The sequence below is a fragment of the Podarcis pityusensis genome, assembly GCF_964106645.2.
Source record: "Podarcis pityusensis genome assembly, chromosome: 15".
Classification (NCBI taxonomy): Eukaryota; Metazoa; Chordata; class Lepidosauria; order Squamata; family Lacertidae; genus Podarcis; species Podarcis pityusensis.
This window is the reverse complement of record NC_138040.1, coordinates 12,867,226-12,890,543: the sequence shown is the minus strand read 5'-3', so window position 1 is coordinate 12,890,543 and position 23,318 is coordinate 12,867,226. Positions and strand designations below refer to the sequence as shown.

The following is a 23,318-nucleotide window of genomic DNA, read 5'->3' as shown; positions in this document are numbered from 1 at the left end:
AGGAGAAGTGGTGAAATGTTTCTTTTCCAGAGAGAGGATCACTAGATGACCTATTTATGACATAAGGTGGAACCCTTAAAAAACTACAGATTTGTCCCAGTCATTGTTGCCAGAAGCACCAAGCCCGTCATCAGCAGCATCATTGACGGACTTCCATCATTATTACTTTTTATTTTGATGTTTTGATCTGTTTTGTAATCCACTTAGAGTTTGGTTTTTTAAAAAAATATAAGCGGTATATAAATTGTAGAAATAAAAAATAACAGTAAGTATAAATTAGATCAGCTTGCTTTTAAAGGAGAACTGAATCAAATTACCGTATTTTTTGCTCTATAAGACTCACTTTTTCCCTCCTAAAAAGTAAGGGGAAATGTGTATGCGTCTTATGGAGCGAATGCAGGCTGCGCAGCTATCCCAGAAGCCAGAACAGCAAGAGGGATTGCTGCTTTCACTGCATAGCGATCCCTCTTGCTGTTCTGGCTTCGGAGATTCCGAATATTTTTTTTCTTGTTTTCCTCCTCCAAAAACTAGGTGCGTCTTGTGGTCTGGTGCGTCTTATAGAGCAAAAAATACGGTATATATACCTTGCCATTGCAGCAATCTCTTACACAGAATGTTCTAGAACAGAGGGGTAAATATTTAGCCCCGAGGGCTATATTCCCTCATGGGGAATCTTTTGGGGTTCACATGCCAGTGGTGGGCATGCTCGGAGTCAAAAGTGGGTGGGCCCAGAGATAAAGATTGGTGGAGCAATGGATATGATGACCCTTACCTTTGTTCTATAGTACACCTTCCAGTCTACCCCAAATTTCTGTGCCCACACCAGTGCCTGAAACTCGGATATATAAGCTAATCATCAAATGCTACCTTAAACCTGGGTCACGGTTGCCACAATGGAATGTCTAGGTGCCATTCCCCCCGCCCCCCGATGAAATTGATGATGATGATGATTTTCATTTCTATACCTCTTTATATTTTAAAGGGGGGAAAATCTCAAAGCGGTTTACAACACATTAAAACATCAAATTAAACAACCCAGAATAAATCACATTCAGGCTTCAAGGGAAATAGTTCAAATCCTTCTCCAAGTAACATTTTGCTTTCCCCATATTTATTTACCTGCTTAATTTATAGAGCTGCCCCATAGCAGAAGGACTCTAGGAAGTGTGGTGTAGTGGTTAGAGTGCGAGACTAGGACCTGGGAGATCAGGGTTCAAATCCCCACTCAGTCAGGAAGCTCACTGGGTGACCTTGGAATCACTCACAGCCTCCTAACCTCCCTCACAGGGTCATTGTAGGATTTAACCAAGGAGTGAACCATGTATTCCTTGCAGAAAAAGGTGGGATATAAATGCAGTAAATAAGCTCTTTTGCTTACCTGCTTAAGAAAGCTGGAGGTCGTCCAGTTGTCAGTCGCCAACCTGACATACAGAGAGCTCCATGTGGTCACAACCGGACTCGCGCCAGTCACAAAATGTGCCTGGCACCTGGGGAATTTCTAACACTGTCTACACCCCTCCACCCAGGAAAGCAAGAACCGCTATCCCAACACTTGAGAGAGGGTCGGGAGCAGGGCTGCTGGTGGTGGTGTCTTGGGGGGGAGGCATGGCCTGGAGCGTGGAAAGTCCTGAGGGCCAGGCAGAGAGGGCCACAACGTCCCCAGCCAGAAATTGCAGCTAGTCTCAACCAATCAAGGCTTCAGGCCAGGGAGAACCTGAAACTATACACATATATCAATCAAGTACCAAAGTTTTACTTCTCATGCATTTAATTTTTCTCCCCTCCAACCCCACAAGTAGGATGCTTGTGAAAAGGACTTGTGGTCCTTGCATCAGCAGCCCTCTCTTGCCGATGGCGAACCGTTCTCTCGTTGGGCTGGGCTGCGCGGGGTCTCCGAGTAAAATGGCTCCATCTCCACAGCCTTTTCAGTTTCCCTTTGCTCTGAAGTAGTCCGCCAGCTTCTCCACGGCTTCCACACACACGCTGGGGTACATGCCTTGGGCGTAAGTGCCGACCACGATGAAGGTCCCTGTTTTGGCCAAAATCACCCCGTTGTCTTTCCCTTTGAGGTAGATGGAGTGGTCGTCTGCTCTGACACACTTGTAATACCGGTCTTTGAAGTAGAGCCCGTCTCTTCTGACTTGGAGCAGCTCCTTAAAAAAAGCTTGGAGGAAGACCAGGGCTTGGCTTTGGATGTTGAAGCCCGGAGTCGTTGCCAGGATGTTGCCGTCCACTATTCTGATGAGAGCGGCGTTGGCAACATGCTTGGTCCGAGTGAGGCCGTCTATCAGCATACTTTGTGTCTGGTTCATTTTCCTCTCTCCCCGGCTCTCTGCTGTTAAGGATTTGTCTGCTTCCTTGGTTACACAAAACAGCTTCAACTGCCGTGGCTTCTCCCAAAGCATTCTGGGAATTGTAGTTTGTTTGGTTCCCCACCACCACCAACACCACTCCTGGCTCCTGAAATGAACTAGGCCTTCTCTCTGAATTTTTCATTTCTCGTTTCTTTTTAGAAAGCCTTCTTTAAAAACACACACAGAGAGATACAAGTCAAAGGGTGCAAGCTATTTGGGAAAGGGAGCTGGTTCTTGTCTGGGATCAAGTAACCCCTTGCTGACCATGCCGATTCTCACATTCATTCATTTCCTTTCTTTTTCATTTGTTGAACGTCAGTAATGACAAGCTGAGAATGTGCATTTGGCAGGAATTCCCAGGAGGTTTACCTCATTTTTTTTCCTTGTTCCCCCTTTGTTTGTTTCTTTAAGGCATTTAAATCCCACCATTTAGGCAAAAAGGCTCTCGGAGTGCCTTCAAAAATTCAGTATTTCTGTGTACAATTGGGAGGGAAGGGAGTTTTCTCAGGTGTAGGGGGAGCAGTGCTAAAGTTAGGGTGGCCACTTATCTTTATTTACAGTGGTGCCTCGCAAGACGAAATTAATTCGTTCCGCGAGTTTTGTCGTCTTGCGATTTTTTTTGTCTTGCGAAGCACAGTGTCGGGAAAGTTTTGGAAAAGCTTCAAAAATCACCAAAGTCTTTAAAAACCTCAAAAAAGGCTACCACATGGTGTTCTATGAGTTGCTCCTCGAAGTCAAGTCACAATTGTATTAACGGTGTTAAGAAAAAGGAAACAAACTTGCAAGACGTTTCCGTCTTGCGAAGCAAGCCCATAGGGAAAATCGTCTTGCGAAGCAGCTCAAAAAACAAAAAACCCTTTCGTCTAGTGTGTTTTTTGTCTTGCGAGGCATTCGTCTTGCGAGGTACCACTGTATCTTGTTTTGCATATATATGACCTTGTTTTCACCAAACGTCCCAGGGCAGTTTACCTCATTATAAACAACAAAAAAATAAAATTGATAATAAACAATGAAAACAACTATCAACCCTTTGTGTCAAAGACACATATTTGCACTTGATTTCCATATTTTAATGTGTTAATGCAAATTTAGAAAAAGAATAGCGGATTTGAATAGAAGCTCAATCCATCACATCATAGTGAGGAACATAGGAACAGAGGTAGCTGCTTTATACTGAGTTAGGCTGTTGGTGTTGGTTTGTTTCATTAGTTTGAAATGGACTTGGATCATTGCTGGTCAAACAGGCCTTGCAGGTGTTGCGATGTTTCAAAAAACCTGAAGAACCCGTTTGATTTCGAGGCAAAGAAAATGCCTGTACCTTAAAGAAAGCAATACATCTGAAAAAGCCACTTCGAAAATCTCCTATAGCTTTACTATAATTTCTTTTAATGTTTCCTTTTACTGGTTCTTAAAGGCATCGTCTATCAAATGGACCATTCTCTGCGTTTTGCTCTTAAATAAAACCATTTACATCTCCAGGCTACCCCCTGGCATTCCCCCTTCCTTCCTCAAACCCACAAAAAGCAGTCCGCTTGGGAAGACTGAGCTGAACAACACCAGATTTATTTCTGCAAGAGGCCCTGAATGCATTTGGTAATCCAGCTCCCCAAGAGATGGGCTTCCTTTGTCTGTACAACTTCCAAAAATGATCCAGGAGTTTTCCCTTTATATTGGAGCAAGATCTAGTTTCTCAAATGCTGTGTTTTTAGCCAAAAGCACACAATTGCTCTCTGCTTGGGACTACCAAGAGACTGGCGTGGGGCAGGGACTGTAGGAAGAATAGAAATACGCTGTATATCTCAAGCTCAAAAAAAGAAGCAGCGTTTTATGGGGGTGAAAGCTTAAGAAACGGCAGCATCTTGTAGGTTTATCAAGGTGTCCCTACTTCAGGCTAAATTTACTTTTGTTATATGCACATCATACATTTAAAGCAGAATGCTACCCTCCCCACAAAAGAATACTGGACAATGTAGTTTATCTCACACAAAACTACAATTCCCAGCACCCTTAGAAAACTACAGTGCACAGGATTATTGGGGCGGGGGGAGCCATCTGTTTTAAACGTATGGTATGGATTTGTAAGTTAGTGGCAGGAGGAAGTATTTGTTTGTAAGTTAGTGGCAGTAGGAAGTGTGTGTTTGTTTGTTTGTTTGTTTGTTTCCCACCCTAAGGTCCCAGGGTGTGTTACAACATTAAAGCACAACGTTAAAAGCAGTTTAAAGCAACTTAAAATTATCAAAATAAGATGGTTCCTATAGATTTGCACTGCATGTGCCAGAAACCGAGGTAAAGGGGTGAGTCTTCAGCATTTTCCGGAAGCTGTGCAATGAAGGCGCCAGGCACACCTCCCTCTGGGGAGGGAGCTGCACAATTTAGGGGCAACCACAGGGAAGGCCCTGTCCTGTGTCCCTCCCCCAACAGCCTCTGAGGGCAGAGGAACTACCGAGAGGGCCCCCTCTGCCAATTTCAGCACCCGAAAGAGTCTGTAGGGAAGGAAGGAGGTGGCCTTTCAGGTATTCAAATATCAAAATGTGCCACTGGAAAGCTTACAAGGTGCAACTGGAAGAATTGGGGGTGGGGAGTAAGACATCTTAGGTGTATATGTTTAAAAAGGCAGACAGTGTCACAAATTATACAGGCCTTGTTCAAGATCGATAATCTAACAACTGACTTTTAGAAGACACCTGAAGGCAGCCCTGTTTAGGGAAGTATTTAATGCTTTATATTTTAGCATGCTTTTAATTTTCTGTTGGGAGCTGCCCAGAGTGGCTGGGGAAACCCTGCCAGATGGGCGGGCTATAAATAAATGATGATGATGATGATGGCTGAAGGGCATTACGATATAAGTGCAAAACACTAATGTGTAAACAAACAAACAAACAAACAAACAAACAAACAAGGGGGGAGCTAAAGGATCATCAAACCAATAAGTTGGGAATAAAAGGGTAAAAGTAAAGGGACCCCTGACCATTAGGTCCAGTCGTGGCCGACTCTGGGGTTGCAGCGCTCATCTCGCTTTATTGGCAGAGGGAGCCGGCGTACAGCTTCCAGGTCATGTGGCCAGCATGACTAAGCCGCTTCTGGCGAACCAGAGCAGCACACGGAAACGCCATTTACCTTCTCGCCGAAGCGGTACCTATTTATCTACTTGCACTTTGACGTGTTTTCGAACTGCTAGGTTGGCAGGAGCAGGGACCGAACAACGGGAGCTCACCCCGTCACGGGGATTCGAACCGCCGACCTTCCGATCGGCAAGTCCTAGGCTCTGTGGTTTAACCCACAGCGCCACCCATGTCCCTTAAGTGAATTCAAAGAAACAGGATTTTAAAATTCAAGCTACCCTTAACTTTTAGCACTTGCACAGTTCAGAAAGGCTTATCCAACCTTTTCTGCAGCAAACACAGATGACGCTACCCTATGGCTGATATACATACCTGCATCATCCAGCAGCTACATGATCTTAAAATCATCTGGTTGGCCTGCTGAGGAAGGGCTGAAAGGCAAGATTAAACTCTACAGGTTAACTGCAGGTTTCTCGGGATTAGCTTACAGGGACAGGAAACCATTGGCCATGCTGGCTGGAGCCGATGGGATTTGGAGTCCGTCAACATCTGGAGGAGGGCTACAGATCTTCCCACCTCTGGCTTACAGTCATGTGCTCTACAAAAGAGAACGTGTCCTCGCTCCCATCATACGTTGAGGAGCAAGCAGTACACTATATTAACTCCCCCCCCACTTTTAAAGCCACCTAACTACTCTTATTTTGAATGAAATGCAGCTGTGTGGGCCCCTGATTTCCTGCCCACCTCCCAACTGCTATTTGACCCCTAAATATGCTTTCTACTGCGCCTTTGGGGGCAGCGGGGGGTGATTTTTTGGCAGGAAACCCAACGCTGGACCCTGCTCTTGATTGGAAGGCCGATATAGAGCCTGGCCAGCTGTTTTTCCTTCAAAATAAAAATGGCCTGCATAATCATTCATGCACATCTCACACATGTACACATGTTTCCCGTAGCACGTAGTTTGCGCCCGAGATTTAACTTCTGCAAAGCCTCTCAGGTTAGGAGCTGAGCCTGGAAGGCTATCAGCTGGTACGACTCAATATTTTAAAAGTTTGAAATCCTTCAAAGGTAACAGTGGGCACAAATTAGATACAGTATGGGTGCATCGTACATGCATTTAGCTTGCACAATTTCAACCATATGAGTCTGGAGGCCACTGGTTGAAATCCTGTAAGTTAAATGCAAGCAAGGCAAAGATTTCAAAATAGGTTTTTTGTGCTGGGAAAGCACAGCAGAAAAAGAGTCTTTAAGCTCTTTCCCTTGCTGAGGGTGGGGAGGTGGGGCAAAAAAATCTCTGCATGTCGCCTCCAGAAGCCTTGAGATGTTTGTGGAGGGGTGACTCCAAGGGTCTGAGTATATCCAAGATTTTTTTTCCCCCAGCCAGAACTCGCTGGAACTCAATTCTAGTACCTCTCAGGTGGGCGTCATTGCAATTAAAAGAGAACAAAGGAGACGTTGAAGGTGAGTTCCAGCACCTCTTTTTCTAGAAAAATAGCACTGAGCAAATGCATTTTTGTGAATACCTTGGGAGTCGAACAGAATCTGTTCCAGAAGTCCGTTCGACTTCCAAAACGTTCAGAAACCAAAGCGTGGCTTCTGGTTGGCTGCAGGAAGCTGCTGCAGCCAATAGGAAGCCCCATTGGGTGTTTGGCTTCCAAAAGAACGTTGGAAAACTGGAACAGTCACTTTCGGGTTTCAATCATTCGGGAGCCAAAATGTTTGAGAACTAGGCTGTTCAAAAACCAAGGTACGACTGTATGTGGAATCCTTGCAACTGAACCCACGCACAAGATGTGATTGAACTTTTATAGCAGTTGTCCTTTATAAGAGGGTTGTCCATTTAATAGAGGGAGCCTTTTGCTCAAGTCCCACAGCAGCTCCACGATCTGTTTCGCAAAAGAATCAAGGGTCTTGCCTTTCAGCCTTCACCCATGCGAGTAGATCCTGGCCGCCATCCACAGCTGGTTTCCCTTCATGGCTTTAATAGGAACTGTTCACACCGAAACCATTTGCGAATCGGAGATTATCTGCGGTATGTGTCGTTCTCCCTCACTCTCCCTTTTGCTTCCCTGCAAGGGATAGCGGTTCAGTGTGGATTCGAGAGCATTGTTAGGGCTCCGTCTCCTTGGCAGAAAACAACAGGCTATAAAAACCGCTCTCCAGAACAGCTGCGGAGAGAAAGGCCTTTGTGATATTCCTCCTCTGCTCCTCCACCACCGCCACTGCCCCCCTCCGCTTCCCAGCCCACTAATCGCCCCTTTTGCTGACCTGAACGAAGGCAATTATACATCCTGGTTATTGTAAACGGACCACAGAACACCAGGCATACCTTAAAATGATGTCATGTCTAGACGAGCCGTTCAGGTATAAATTATTGAGAGAGAAAGGGGGGGGGGGTAGCTTGTTCAGTGGTTAGAATTGTAAAAAAAAAAAGTTAACGAGATATTTTTGTGTTTCTCTTGTGTGTCGTCTCTCGAACACCGTACCGTGCCTTTGGACTGGGAGAATTCTCAGCTGCCTCTTGGTTTGACAATGAGGGTTGACTTTGTGAAATTGGAGAGTTCTTCCTCTGTTTTCCCCCTCCTCCCTGCCGAAAGAACTCTGTCTCATTTCCTGTTAGTACAGAGTTTCGGGGGTGGGGGGGTGGGGGCATGAGACACCTGTGTATATGAAGGTGGGCTGAATCTTCTATAAGCCAGAAGGAAGTGGACTAATAATAATAATAATAATAATAATAATAATAATATGTTATTTGTACCTCACCCATCTGGCTGGGTCTCCCCAGCCACTCTGGGCGGCTTCCAACAAAGATTAAAAATACATTAAAATGTCACACATTAAAAACTTCCCTGAACAGGGCTGCCTTCAGATGTCTTCTGAATGTCAGGTAGTTGTTGTTCTCTTTGACATCTGGTGGGAGGGCGTTCCACAGGGTGGGCGCCACTACCGAGAAGGCCCTCTGCCTGGTTCCCTGTAGCTTTGCTTCAGAAGACAGTCCTCTACCAGCACTTCCCTTTTGGGGGGGGCACTGCCCCTTTGGCTTCATAAACTCACCCCCAGTGCCCCCACCCTATATAAAAAGCATCACCCACTGCATAATCCACTAAGGAAGATAACAACACAATAAAATCCAAAATGATAACAATTGCACATTTATTCGAAATCCAGTTACAGCTCTTTAGTTTAATTATTTCAACAAGATCTGTGAACTTGATCCAGTGATACCAGCTTTCCAAAGTCTGATCTTCATTTTCAGATCCAGTGTCTCCCTGCTGCCCCCCGCCCTCAGGATGGTACCTCCCACCTTGAGAAATACTGCCCTAAACTTCATCCTCCACTTTCCTACATCACATTTTTAGCTATCTGCTGGTATCTTTCTAGGAGAACTCTGAGGAAAGGAGAGTGGGAAGGAGATTGCACTGCAGGATGCACCAGTGGCCCCCAAGAAGGAATTTAATACCTTTTCCCTCTGTGTTTTTTCTTTTTCTTTTTAGAGCTTTTGTGCTTTAGGGACTAATGCTTCTGTTTATAGATGCAAAATAAGCACTGGTTGTTTTTAAAGCATGGGTCGGCAAACTAAGGCCCGGGGGCCGAATCCAGCCCAATTGCCTTCTGGATCCAGCCCGCGGACAGTCCGAAAATCGCTGCATGGATCGGCATGGGGATTCTGATGGTTTGGGCTGCGCCATTTCCCCCCTTTCCCTCCCTCACATACACCACGTTGGCGCCTCCTCCCTCCCTCCCTCCCTCCCTCCTGGCTTCTCCCTGCCCTGCCTAGAGGAGGAAGAGGGCTGGGCTTTGTTGAGCCGCAGTTGGCTGAGCACCATTTTAAGCAGCCCCTCTCTGGAGCCAGCCCTTTCACGCCGCTCATCATCCCGCCGCTGCCACCAGCCCCTGTCACTCTCAGGGCACAGGTAAGCAGCCACTGGGGCTCGTCCTGTGCTGTGGAGAAGGGAGAGGAGAGTTGGGGGGATTCCCCCCCCATATAGTCCAGCCCCCCCCAAGGTCTGAGGGACAATGGACCGGCCCCCTGTGAAAAAAGTTTGTTGACCCCTGTTCTGAAGCCTGATTCGTTAACTCTGTCAGAGAGTCTGAAGGGCTCTTGGGGTGTACAGATGGACTATTTGCCTTGGAATCCTCTGTGCAGGGGATTCTGCCAGTTTGCTGTGTACGTCCCGTCCCCAAAAGTTGTTGGGAGAAGGCATAGAATGAGGCAACTGAATTGAAAAGAGTTGAGGCACTTCTCCAGTGCGGGAAAGCTACAAGTTTTGCCCTGTAGCCTATCAGTTTAGACGCCAGAAGGGCACCCCAGTCTCCTGCACTTTCCCAGCGTTTGGTTTCCTTGGAATAAAAAACAATGGAGACTATGGTGTTTTTATGATACATGGTTTTGTTTACCCATATATACAACCTCAGTATAAGATAGAGGTGCTCACAGCATTAACACCCCAACAGATCTTGCTTCCCCATTGGGTTTCCAGGGAAGCCGCAAACCACATCTCTTGGTTCCAGCACAGAGCAAGACATGTCTCTGTGTCTCCAGCTTCTAGCATCCAGCAATGCTCACCCCTTCTTGGCCTGTTGGTCTCCATCCTTCAGCCAGCCAGGTAAGGTGGGAAAAGGCCCACCCATTTATCTCTGTGGCAACCTCTTTGGACATGTAAATGATAGTATTTTAGAAAAGCATGGCTGCCCTGAAATAGGTTATCAACTGAAAAGAAAAGAAAAAATCCCCAGCTGCAGTGTTGGTAGATAGATTAGATAGATGATAGATAGATAGATAGATAGATAGATAGATAGATAGATAGCAATTGTGGTGCCTTAGGGTTCAAGTAACTGCATTTTCACACTAAATATGACTTGCCCACTCTAACATTTCATTTCAGTACAAAATATGTCTCACCAGCTGCAATATGTACAGTAAACACACACAAAATTGGCAAGCTGTGCACCTTGTGTTCATGCACACACATTTGCATTTATGTGTACTAAAGAGGTGTAAACTCACTCACACTGAGATTTAGTTTGAGTTTTATATATCTATATACACCCTCTATGAGGTCTACTTTCTAAAAACTAAAATTCTAAAACTCCCAGAGTGGTTTAACAACCAATTTCTTTTCCCAGGAAACTATGAGAATCATAGCTTTGTGAGAAGAATGGATTTCCTAACAATTCTCAGCACCTACATGTTTCAGGATTCTTTGAGGGACGCCATGACTGTTTAAAGGGGCATGACACTGCTTTAAATGTATAATGCAGATGTTCCTAAGTCTGAGCAAAGGTCCATCACACTAGCATCCTGTTTCCCATCATAGCTGCCTAATAAGCTTTAGAATTTTGCCTCCACATTTTGCTTTCTAACTTTCTTTGTCTGATTGACACTTATGGTTCCTAGCAACTGGCATTCAGAGATGTACTGTCTCTGACAGTGGAGGCAGAGCATAGCCATCATGGCTCAGTGAGGGAAATAGGGGTCTCCAAACAACTCTCAGCACCCTTTACAAATCATAGTTCCCAGGATTAGGATAAGCCATGATTGCTTAACGTGGTGTGCTTTAAATCTATAGTGCAGATGGGGCCGTATTAGAGCTCTTCTTAAGATTTTGCTGCTTAGGAGGGGAAGTGGTTTTCCTAACCATCCTTTCCCAGGAAGACTGAAATGGGTGACAGGCAGGCAAAATGCCTTGGACTACAATCTTAGACTTGATTGCTTCCCCCTCTCCTAATTTTCCCCTCACAACCTCCCTGGTGCTTAACAGCTAACAAGTAAGGGTAGCGCGAGAGAATCAGCTCACTGTCAGAAAGTTTCAGAATTAATGGGATAGTGTCCGATTCCAAAAACCCCGCATAAATTACATCCTGGAATCCATTATGTCTTGCTCTTGTTCGACAGGAGGAAACACGGTCTATATAGTGAAATAAAAGACATCCTGGAACCTATTATACTCTCTGAGAAAAAGACAAAAGGAACACAGGGAAGGATGTTATAGGTTCGACGGGTCTAATAAATGAAGTGTTGGCATCCTTCTTCCACCAAGACGTGGATTAACAACAGATGTATTACACTAATGTCTATTTATACGTTAATCTAAAACAACTGCATTGCTGTTACGGACAAGAATTCTGTATATTCAACTCCCTCCAACTTTACTCCTCACTGCCCCCCCCCATATTGATTCTGCTTCTAGGACAGCCTTCCACAACATTGTACCCTCCATATGTTCTGGACTACAACTCCCATCATCCACAGCTATGCGAGCAGTGGCTGATGGGCATTGTAGTCCAAAACAAATGGACTGGGCATTATGTTGGGGGAGGTTGCCAAAGTTGGGGAAATGAAGTCAGATGGAGGGTGGGGATGGAAGGATTGGTCAATTTAATCCTCTCCATCTCTCCTTTTTCCAGACTTAAATTCAGGTCTCCACATCTCTGCAACCATTTGCATTAAAAAAAACCTCATGGAAATTCTCCAGCATTGAATTTATCCTAATAAACACATTTTTGTATGCAGTTTTGAGGAATGTACATACTTTCTTCAAGCAGTATCTCCTAACATAACACAGTTGTGTATGTTATTTTCTCTGATGTATTAATTTATATGCAAGCTTTCCCCTAATATATGCATTTCTGCAAACATTGTTCGGTTGGAGAAATGTACCACAGAATTCAGACTATAATGTTTAAAGGATGGTTGTGATTCGGTTTTCCTATGTTTTTGGAAACCGCAGGTTTTTAGAGTTCCCTTCAAATGCAAACCGAATCCAATTCTGCCCATCCCCAGTTGTGACAGAGGACATAAGGCACCCCAAAGTTAGATGCATAAGAGGAGAATTATGAATTTGTACCTGTCATTTAACCAGCACTGTTGCTTCAACACTTCGTTTCATAACTGAGAGTCAGACGATGTTCCCTGAGTCAACAACACATATCACCAATAGCTTAGACAGCCCACACCTAGTTCAGTGGTGTATCCCGATTTCAAGAGATGTCAAATAAATCTGGAAATACCTGCTAGTTTCTCTGGGTCTAGCTCATTAAGGACATCCACCTGAACACTTGTAATAAGAGCAATTATAACATATCTGGACTGTGTTGGACTCCTCTGAAGGAACAGGTATGCCATCTAGGTATGCCATTGGCATCTGTCCGTCTTGGGAGACAATGGAGGAGTGTGCCTTTGGGGTTGAGGTCAAACTGTTGGATGGTTGCAGCGCCTGCAGTGACTGTAGAGACCGAATTGGGAGAGACATGTTTTGCTGCAGCTGAGCAGATGAAGGTGTCCTGTTGTGCTTCTCCCAGCAGCCATTTCTCCTCCGGTCACTGCTGTGAATGCACAGATTGACTGTCTGTCTCCAGGCACTGCGGTCGTCTGTAAGGGATTCCCACATGGGAAGGGTCATTGTTGCCAACCTTCATGTCATGTCTTACAAACAGCAGTATAGTGGTACCTCAGGTTAAGTACTTAATTCGTTCTGGAGGTCTGTTCTTAACCTGAAACTGTTCTTAACCTGAAGCACCACTTTAGCTAATGGGGCCTCCTGCTGCTGTTGTGCTGCCGCTGCACGATTTCTGTTCTCATCCTGAAGCAAAGTTCTTAACCTGAGGTACTATTTCTGGGTTAGCAGAGTCTGTAACCTGAAGTGTATGTAACCCGAGGTACCACTGTACTAGGGGCTGCCACTCCTGTTCACTATGGGAATGTTCAGGGTGGCAGGAGAGGATATATTGTTTATTCATATCCTTCCTAACTTGCACTAGCAAGTTCTTTTACTTAGTAGAGTGCATTCCCCTTTACTAGTTGCAAACTCATGTGAGCTTCTTAAGACAATACGTAATTCAATCTGGCTTGTCCAGATTGAAATGTGTTCTAATATTTTTCCTGGTAAGACCCCTTGATTCCCCTCTAAAAGAATAAAGACACCACAGTCTTAGTCATAAGTAATAAAAAGAAAGTTTACTCACAATCAAGCAGAGCGCAGTGTGATCCCTAAAGGCAAGCTGTAGGCTTAAAGTTACAAACTTATACTAACAGGTTTACCCTATAAGGGAGATGACCTGGGGGACTGCTTGGCTGGCAACCAGCAGTTCATTCCAGGAAGTTTGCAGGACGAAAAGAAGATGGAGAAGAGAAGAGTGGCAGCATGCCTTGTCCTTTTACCAGGTCTGGAAAGGTCATGCCCACCTACTAGTCACATGCAAAGAAAGATGTTCCAGACCAGGAGGAACAGGAAGTTTCGACTGGCTAGATCAAACATTTCTTTGCATGTCCACTCTCGCAAAACAAGGAATGTTGTATTTGACTGCTCCCAATGGATTACATCCCACATTCACTCCATGTACCAAACCTGCCTACCTGACAACTTCTTTGGTGGCTCCCCGTCCTTCACACCTAGCTAACTGCTCCTTTTTTTACATCTGACCAGACCCTCCCCACTCTTTACAGCTGCCCCATCCCCTTGCCTATCCTTTCACAGTTGTCTCCTAGCTTTTTCACCTTTTAAAGGAGGTTGGGAGGAGCTTTGGACAGCACTTGGACAAACTGCTTTCTATAGCACCTCCTCTCCATCGTTAAACATCTTGCCTGGGCTAGCTGCCACCTGTGTTGCTTGCTCGCTTGCCTGCCTGCCTGCCATTCGGTCATCGGTCCTGACCATTGCCCATGATGGCTGCCACGCATGAAGGGAGAGGGACAGTGTGGTGTAGTGGTTAGAGTGTTGGACTAGAACTTGGGAGAACGGGGTTCGCATCCCCACCAAGCCATGAATCTCACTTTGTGTGACCCTGGGCCAGTTGCTGCCTCTCAGTTTAACCTACCTCACAGGGTTGTAGTGGGAAGTCAGTGAAGAGAGGGAGAACCATGTATGCCAGGGGTCAGCAAACTTTTTCAGCAGGGGGCCGGTCCACTGTCCCTCAGAACTTGTGGGGGGCCGGACTATATTTTGAAGGGGGGGGGATGAACGAATTCCTATGCCCCACAAATAACCCAGAGATACATTTTAAATAAAAGCACACATTCTATTCATGTAAAAACACCAGGCAGGCCCACAAATAACCCAGAGATGCATTTTAAATAAAAGGACACATTCTACTCATGTAAAAACATGCTGATTCCCGGACCGTCCACAGGCCGGATTTGAAGGCAATTGGGCCGGATCCAGCCCCCGGGCCTTAGTTTGCCTACCGATGATGTATGCCCATCATGAACTCCTCAGAGAAAAAAGGTAGGATGTGAATTTAATAAATAAATAGTTTGACAACATCTGGAAGGTACAACACTGTCTACCTCCCTCTCCCCGTTTTAAAGAAAAAATATAAATGTATCATGTGAAGGGGCCCAACAGGTTATCGATTCTGTTCTAGAAACATCTGACAGATTTATAGCCGTCTCGCCTCTTCCTCCCGATTTGTACAACCTTTATTCCTTTTGCTTCCCCTGCCTTTTCATCTTGAAGGGGCTGCATAATGCAACTTAATTTACCTCACGCTGTTACTCTTCCTTCTCCACCTGCTGGGTGTGGGTTCAAGCCATTGGGGAGTACCGAGGGGCAGGCAGGAAGAAAAGAACTGATGGGAAAACAGGGTTGGATGTTAAGCAACCCCCTCCACCCCATTTTGCAGCTTTTTATTTGTTAATAAGAGTTTAAAGCCTCAGCCCCACCCACTCCCTCTGTTCCTCCTCTTTAAAGTCGCAACTTCAGCCGACAACCCGAAAAACTTTTTACATTTGATCTCTCAATGGAGTTCGTGAACTGGTTGCTAACGGTTACTATGATGTTAGACATCTGGGAATAGCCCTAATCAAATAAACTGCTGACTCAGTTAGGCTGGATAAACCCAGACTAGTGAATTATTAGGTTTGACATAATGTTATATTTATTTTTTCCTTGTGTTCAGATGTCTCTGGCGAACAGGCCGTGTCTGAAAGAAGGATATACAGGGTTTTTGAGTTGTTGGGTTGTTTTTTTTAGTTGAGGCAGATAACGGCGCTATATCCCTGACATAAAAGGCTTCTGCTCAATCAGTGCGTATTCATCTGGCCAGCGTTTTGGAGAATTTGCCAACTAAAGAAGCCACAGAGACTTTTCGTTGCTAAGTTAACTATGAAGACATATGTGTCTGTATACGAGAGAGAGAGAGAGAAGAGTGTCTGGCGTTGCTTGGGCAATCTAAGAAACAAGTGCAGTATTAAAATCAGTACAGTTCTGAATGCTTTGGTCCACCATCTTGATTCCAAATGGCGTCCGATGGTCTGAAAACATAGAAGAAAGCCTTGTTCTTCCATCTCAGGCACTGTCATGCCAAATTAGGCGATGATATCCCAAGAGTCATCCAAACGCATAGAGAACAGATGGACAGACACTTTCCTAAACGCGCGCGCGCGCGCACACACACACACACACACACACACACAGTGCCCATGCTTTCTCCATCATTTTATGGGGATTGGGGGTGCAATGTAAAAACAGCCCCCCCAGTTCAGATCAGGAGCAGCTATCTTCCCCCCCTTTAGATGTAGCATTTTTTAAAAAAAATTAAAAGGCGAGGGGAAACCCTAGCAACCTCATGGTAAGGTAAGAAGACATAGGAACATAGAAAACTGCCTTACAAAATGTCATACAGTTGGCCCACCTAGCTCAGTACTGCTTACACAGGCTGGCAGTGGGCTTTGATGGCCCCTCAGAAATAATTTTAGGATGCAATCCAAACTTCCTATGTGCAAGGCGGCAGCAGCGGGGGGGGGGGGGGGGGTTTGTTGGTTAGAATGGCAGAGCTGCTCCTTCACCCAGCCCTGCTGGCCTGTGCCTGCTCATTTACTCAGATGCTGCCTGCCTGTGTCTGTTGTGTGTGTGTGTAATAGTGTAATATAGCTAGAAAGCAAACAGAAGAATGAATCACACCGTTCTGTGTAATGTATAGTTTGAACCTCAGACAGAAGACCTTTGCCACGCATGCCAAATTTGTTTCCCATCATCTGCCATTGAGTGTGCAAAACTTTGCTCGGCAATTAAAAGGATTTAAAGACTCAGAACTAGGAGACCGGTGTGACGCATTGCCCTGGCACCAATTTGTTACTTGGCTTAATAGTATAGAAGTGAGTTAATCTCTGAGCTTAATTGAATTGAAGGTGTCATGTCAAAAGATAAACAGTGTACGCACAACCTCGGTTAAAGGCTCTGGCACCAGTTCTTCTGTAGAAATGGAAATGTTTCCTTTTGCAGAGGGGAGCCTGTGTATAAAATGCGAGGCTGAGTAGCGTAATTAGATCACAGGGTGGTTTAATTTCTTGTTTCTTGTTGTGTGAGGAATTGATTGTGGTTTCTATTTACCTTGATCAAGCAGGTGGTGCTTGATGGTCATTTCTGACAATAAAATAAAAATATGTTCAGGGACAGCCAAAATGATCAAGGGTCTGGAAACCAAGCTTTCTAAGGAACAGTTGAGGGAGCTGGGTATGTTCAACCTAGAGAAGAGAAGAATGTGAGATGGAATGAGAGCCAGCTTCAAATATCTGAAGGGCTGCCACATGGAAGATGGAGCAAGGAAGCTTCTCAGCTGCTCCAGATTGCAGAACCTGAACCAATGGATTGATAGAATCATAGAGTCAGAAGGGACCCAATGGATCATCTACCATGCAGGAGCTATGCATCCGTACAGGGATCAAGCCTTGGCCTTATCAGCTCCACGCTTTAACCACCTGAGCTAATTCAAATGACAATAAAGGAGATTATGACTGAACCTTAGAAGAGCTTTCAGGTGGTTAGCAGCTGCTCCACGATGGAACAGGCTGCCTCAGAAGACTCTTGCGTTGGAGGTTTTTGGAAGAAGAAGAAGAAGAAGAAGAAGAAGAAGAAGAAGAAGAAGAAGAAGAGTTTGGATTTGATATCCTGATTTATCACTACCCTAAGGAATCAAAAGCGGCTCACAATCTCCTTTCCCTTCCTCCCCCACAACAAACACTCTGAGGTGAGTGAGGCTGAGAGACTTCAGAGAAGTGTGACTAGCCCAAGGTCACCCAGCAGCTGCATGTGGAGGAGCAGGGAATAGAACCCGGTTCACCAGATTACGAGCCTACCGCTCTTAACCACTATACCACACTGGCTCCCTGTCAAGGATTCTTTCACTGTGAATTTGAGAGGATGGCCTGGGGCAGGCTCCGGCAGGGAGTAGCAAGATTGGAGGTGAAGCTGACACAAAAAAAGAGGTGGGAAAGTGGATGCAGCACCTCTGGGTGACAAGAGGAGGATCTGGAGCAGTGTCCTGGGAGTCTGTGCCACTGGGACCCACCTTGAGATTTGACTCCTCTCCTGGAACATCCTCCTCCCCCAGTGCCTCGACACAGCCTATTCCAACGCATTGGGCTCCTCCCCAAAGTTGTCAGTGGGCAGTTCCTCCAGTACCCTGCTAGACTTCCCCACTCTGGTTCCTTTCACATAATAATAATAATAATAATAATAATAATAATAATAATGTGGTACCTTGGGTTACATACGCTTCAGGTTACAGACTCAGCTAACCCAGAAATAGTGCTTCAGGTTAAGAACTTTGCTTCAGGATGAGAACAGAAATTGTGCTCCGGCGGCGCGGCAGCAGCAGGAGGCCCCATTAGCTTCAGGTTAAGAACAGTTTCAGGTTAAGTACAGACCTCCGGAACGAATTAAGTACTTAACCCAAGGTACCACTGTAATAATAATAATAATAATAATAATAATAATACCCCACCCATCAAACTTTAAAAACTTCCCTAAACAGGGCTGCCTTCAGATGGCTTCTAAAAGTCAGATAGTGGTTTATTTTCTTGACATCTGATGGGAGGGCGTTCCACAGGGTGGGCGCCACTAACAAGAAGGCCCTGGTTCCCTGTAACATTAGTTGTTGCAGTGAGGGAACCACCAGAAGGTCCTCGAAGCTGGACTTCAGTGTCCAGGCAGAACGATAGGGGTGGAGATGCTTCTTCAGGTATACTGGGCCGGGGCCATTTAGGGCTTTAAAGGTTAGCACCAACACGTTGAATTGTGTCTGGAAACATACTGGGAGCCAATGTAGGTCTTTCAGGACTGGTGTTATATGGTCTCAGCGGCTGCTCCAAGTCACTAGTCTAGCTGCTGTGTTCTGGATTAGTTGTAGTTTCTGGGTCACCTTCAAAGGTAGCCCCACGTAGAGCGCATTGCAGTAATCCAAGCGGGATATAACCAGAGCATGCACCACTCTGGTGAGACAGTCTGCGGCCACAGGGCCAGCCATAGTATTGGGAAAAGCAAGGTGATGGTCTCACGCCTTTGCCCCTGACCAGCGGCTGCTCTCCAAGGTCTCTCAGGCTGCAATCCAACTGGAGATGCTCTGGATTGAGCCTGGGACCTTTTTTTTTTTTTTTTGCATGTGGGGCACGTTCTCTACCCAGCAAGCTATAACTTCCCCACTGGCTTTGCTCTTCCATCAGACATCATTAGCTGTGCTCATGGACCCTATGACTGTCTATATGCCCAGGCACCTTGTGATGGGGTTGAGTTAATTGGCTTAAACATTAATGTTTAGCTTTTTGGTATGTAACCTATTGGCAGCTGGTACTGATGCCAAAGCGCAGCGGAGAGTGAAATTCGAATAATACCTTTTATTTCCATTTGACTGCGTGGTGGTAAAAATAGGTTGGCGGGGTCAGAAAGTGAAAGGTAGCTGGCAATTGCTATCCTTCCCTTTTGATTAAAATGGATGGCTTGTTAGATATTGAGCACAACAATGTCTTTCTACTGGACCTCTGTGCTTCTGTTACAGCAATAAAGCCTTTTCTGCTTTTGTGCAGCTACGACAACCACCTTTTAGTGCAGCAGCATCCAAACTATGGAACTGCATGTCTTTTTTTAATTTCAAAATATTTATTTTTATTTTCTGTACTAAGTAAGGAAACCTATTTACACAGAGGAACGCACTTGTTCAGTAAAAGCAGCAGGTACGCTTGCTTTACAGTAACTTAATTCTGCCCTTGAAAATTTAAAAGACAACAGCAAATAGGCAACTGCTCCCCACCTGCGGAAACCAATAGTCTTGATGGTTCCAAGTATTATAGTCTTTGTCATATTACACAGCAGCAGAAAAACAGGCCAAGGAAGTAGTTAACAGTTAATAGAATTACAGTGGTACCTCCGGTTAAGTACTTAATTCGTTCCGGAGGTCTGTTCTTAACCTGAAACTGTTCTTAACCTGAAGCACCACTTTAGCTGATGAGGCCTCCTGCTGCCGCTGTGCTGCCGGAGCACTATATCTGTTCTTATCCTGAAGCAAAGTTCTTAACCCGAGGTACTATTTCTGGGTTAGCAGAGTCTGTAACCTGAAGCAAATGTAACCTGAAGCGTATGTAACCCGAGGTACTACTGTAATTTATAAATAATCCAATCCAATCCAATCCAATCCAATCCAATCCAATACAACAATACAATACAGGAGAAGGAAAACTGTAATCCTAAACCTCCGCTGCCTTGCAGGATATCTTCAAGAGAAGAAAAGGTGTTACCTCAGGTTAAGAACTTAACTCGTTTTGGAGGTCCGTTCTTAACCTGAAACTGTTCTTAACCTGAGGTACCACTTTAGCTAATGGGGCCTCCTACTGCCGCGCGATTTCTGTTCTCATCCTGAAGCAAATTTCTTAACCCAAGGTACTATTTCTGGGTTAGCGGAGTCTGTAACCTGAAGCGTCTGTAACCTGAAGCATCTGTAACCCGAGGTACCACTGTACAAATCCAGAGTGGAATCACTAAGACGGTTGGAAGGCCTCCTTCCAGCAACTCCTGCAGCCAATCTGGTGCCAAACGTGTTGCTCTGCTTTCCTTTGGACCACATCAGCGAGGCCAAGAGGGGGGTCTTGTGGTCTGGGCAGCCCTGGACCTCCATACACACCGCCATCCAACCTCTGCTTGAAAACCTCCACGGAAGGAGAGTCCACCCCCTCCTGAGGGAGTCCGTTCTGCTGTTGAACAGCTCTTCCTGTCAGAAAGTTCTTCCCGATGTTTAGCCAGAATCTTCTATTTTAATAGTTTGAATCCATTGGTTCGAGTCCTCCTCGCTGGAGCAGCAGAAAGCAAGCTTGCTCCCTCTTCCATTTTTGCAGCCCTTCAGGTATCTGAAGCCTAGAATTGCATTCAGAATGGGCAACAGGCCTGTTCCTTAAAATACAAATTCTGCGCTCTCTCTCTTCCTTTCTCTAGCCTTTTTATAGTGTAAAGCTTCGTTAAGTTCTCCAGAAAGCCTCTTTGGTAATTTAAGCCCTCCCTGGGAGTAATTCAATGTGTGGTTTAATCATCGTTACTAACGGTAGATTAAATAGTCATAGGAAAACAGAAAAATACTTGCAGTGCCATAGCAACTGCTGCGTGACTCAGGACACAGGCAATTGCGACCCCCTTCCTCGCTTCCAAAGCAACTCTCTTGGCTCCCTGTGATATCAGAAACGCAGCAGCAGCTGTGGAAATATGTCAGGATGATCCTCCGTTTGCAGGACAGGGCAATTTGCCCTCCGTCAAATGGCAAATAAAATGGTGGGCAGGGACATATTTCACTTGGATATAAACAGGGAATTTACTCATCCTACACCCAGGCTCAGACACGGTTGCCATCTTTTTCCCCCAGCCAAAGTTAAGAGAAATTTCTTATCTGTTTGTGAGTTGGACTGGCTGCTGCCTCGCCCTTGCCGGAGGTGTTTAAGGAAGGACTGGGTGTGCCATTTGTCAAGAATGCTGTAGTGTCACGCTAAATCCAGAAGTCCATAAGACTTCATGATAGTCACAGCCACCCTCCATCCCCTAAGATTATACCACCTTCCTTGATTAGAAAACAATTTTATAATTTGCACTCTTACAGGTGCCATCTAATATCCATTCCGTGTTTGCACGAAAGTGACTTTTCAGTGTGGCAGCACATATCCTTTGGAACTCCCTGCCGATTGATAGTAGGCAGGTGCCTTCACTGCGGTCTTTCCGGCACCTGTTTAAAACCCAGATGTTTAGAAAGCTGACACAAGTTTTAATTTGTTTTTAGTCTTTTGTTAATTCAGCTTTTTGAAAGGCTTAGATTATTTCTCTTAGTGCTAATTTTACTCTTTTATCTTTTTTGTAAACCGCTTTGAGGGTAGTTTTTTTGGGGGGTTTTGCAACCTAGCAGTGTTTAAATGTTACAAAAGAAATAAATGAAATAATTATACAATAATAATGACAACAATAATAATTAGGAATGCATTTCAACAATGAATGTGTTGCACACCATTCTCTTGAAACGAAAGCTTCTTGTGTTTTCAGTGCTCCCAAATTATTTATTGCCATTATTATTATTATTATTATTAAAATTTGTACACTGCCCTTCACCTGAAGATTCCAGGGCAGTTCACAAAAAAAATACAAAATGAGAGTACAAAATACGTAATAAAAGAAAAAGAAAAGCAAACCAATAACCCCCCTCCCACAAGCACATTTAATTGCTTAGCTTTGGAGCAAACAGATGTTCTTCCCATGTGCCTTCTTCAGAGTGACCCTGGAAGCCAATCCTCAGTGGCTGATTCATATCCTTATACTCTGCTTGGCTCCAATCAGCACAAAGGATGAGAAGACCTTCTCAGTAACTACATTGGGGTGTGTGTGTGCTGTTGCATGCTGTTACATGCTTGATGTGCAACTCATGCTTCTGACGACGCACAATGCGTGTGTAATTGTCGCATTGGGAGGTCGATAGTGAGAGGAGGCCAGTCCCTACCGCATGGCATGGCGTTGCGCTCACTCAGCTCCTGGCAGAGGAAGTGAGCTTGGCGAAGGGCGTGGAGGCATGATGGGACGTGTAGTCCCTACTCGCCCTGCCCTGGGCTGGGCAGCAGAGGCGACGACCCATTGGGAGACAGTGCAATGGCAGGGCCGTGAAGTCCTTTTGAAGAGTTTGGATTTGATATCCTGCTTTATCACTACCCGAAGGAGTCTCAAAGCGGCTAACAATCTCCTTTCCCTTCCTCCTCCACAACAAATACTCTGTGAGGTGAGTGAGGCTGAGAGACTTCAGAGAAGTGTGACTAGCCCAAGGTCACCCAGCAGCTGCATGTAGAATCATAGAATCATAGAATAGAATCATAGAATCATAGAGTTGGAAGAGACCACAAGGGCCATCGAGTCCAACCCCCTGCCTAGCAGGAAACACCATCAGAGCACTCCTGACATATGGCTGTCAAGCCTCTGCTTAAAGACCTCCAAAGAAGGAGACTCCACCACACTCCTTGGCAGCAAATTCCACTGTTGAACAGCTCTTACTGTCAGGAAGTTCTTCCTAATGTTTAGGTGGAATCTTCTTTCTTGTAGTTTGGATCCATTGCTCCGTGTCCGCTTCTCTGGAGCTTCTCTGGAGCAGCAGAAAACAACCTTTCTCCCTCCTCTATGTGACATCCTTTTATATATTTGAACATGGCTATCATATCACCCCTTAACCTCCTCTTCTCCAGGCTAAACATGCCCAGTTCCCTTAGCCGTTCCTCATAAAGCATCGTTTCCAGGCCTTTGACCATCGTTTCCAGGCCTTTGACCATGTGACCATGTGGAGGAGCGGAGACACAAACCCAGTTCCTCAGATTACGAGTCTACTGCTCTTAACCACTACACCACACTGGCTCTTTTGCTGCTACTCCAGATGACCTTGTGGGACCCCCACAGTAAAATGCCCCCAGGACCCTTTAGACCAGTGGTTCTCAACCTGTGGGTCCCCAGATGTTGTTGGACTACAACTCCCATCATCCCTGAGCTCTGGCCTTGCTAGCTAGGGGCGATGGGAGTTGTAGTTCAACAACATCTGGGGAGCCACAGGTTGAGAAAGGCTGCTCCAGACAGTCCTGGTCACTCCATCGTGAGAACAGCACTGGTTGAAGGAGGCCGACCATCTG

The 23,318-nt window shown here is 45.4% G+C and overlaps 2 protein-coding genes across 4 annotated transcripts in view; one reads left to right on the top strand and one right to left on the bottom strand.

Moving 5' to 3' along the window:
* Positions 1 to 23,318, top strand: part of COL26A1 (collagen type XXVI alpha 1 chain) — a 101,118-nt gene that overhangs the window by 24,657 nt on the left and 53,143 nt on the right. The gene's annotated exons all lie outside the window — the stretch shown is intronic.
* On the bottom strand, positions 1,751 to 2,534 carry PFN4 (profilin family member 4). Its single transcript, XM_080983292.1, has one exon. The coding sequence runs from the start codon at positions 2,403 to 2,405 to the stop codon at positions 1,926 to 1,928; it is 480 nt and encodes a 159-aa protein (XP_080839418.1). The 5' UTR covers positions 2,406 to 2,534; the 3' UTR covers positions 1,751 to 1,925.

Bases quoted from the DNA above. Each gene is read 5' to 3' on its own strand.
- PFN4 (XM_080983292.1), bottom strand. From the start codon at position 2,405: ATGCTTTGGGAGAAGCCACGGCAGTTGAAGCTGTTTTGTGTAACCAAG.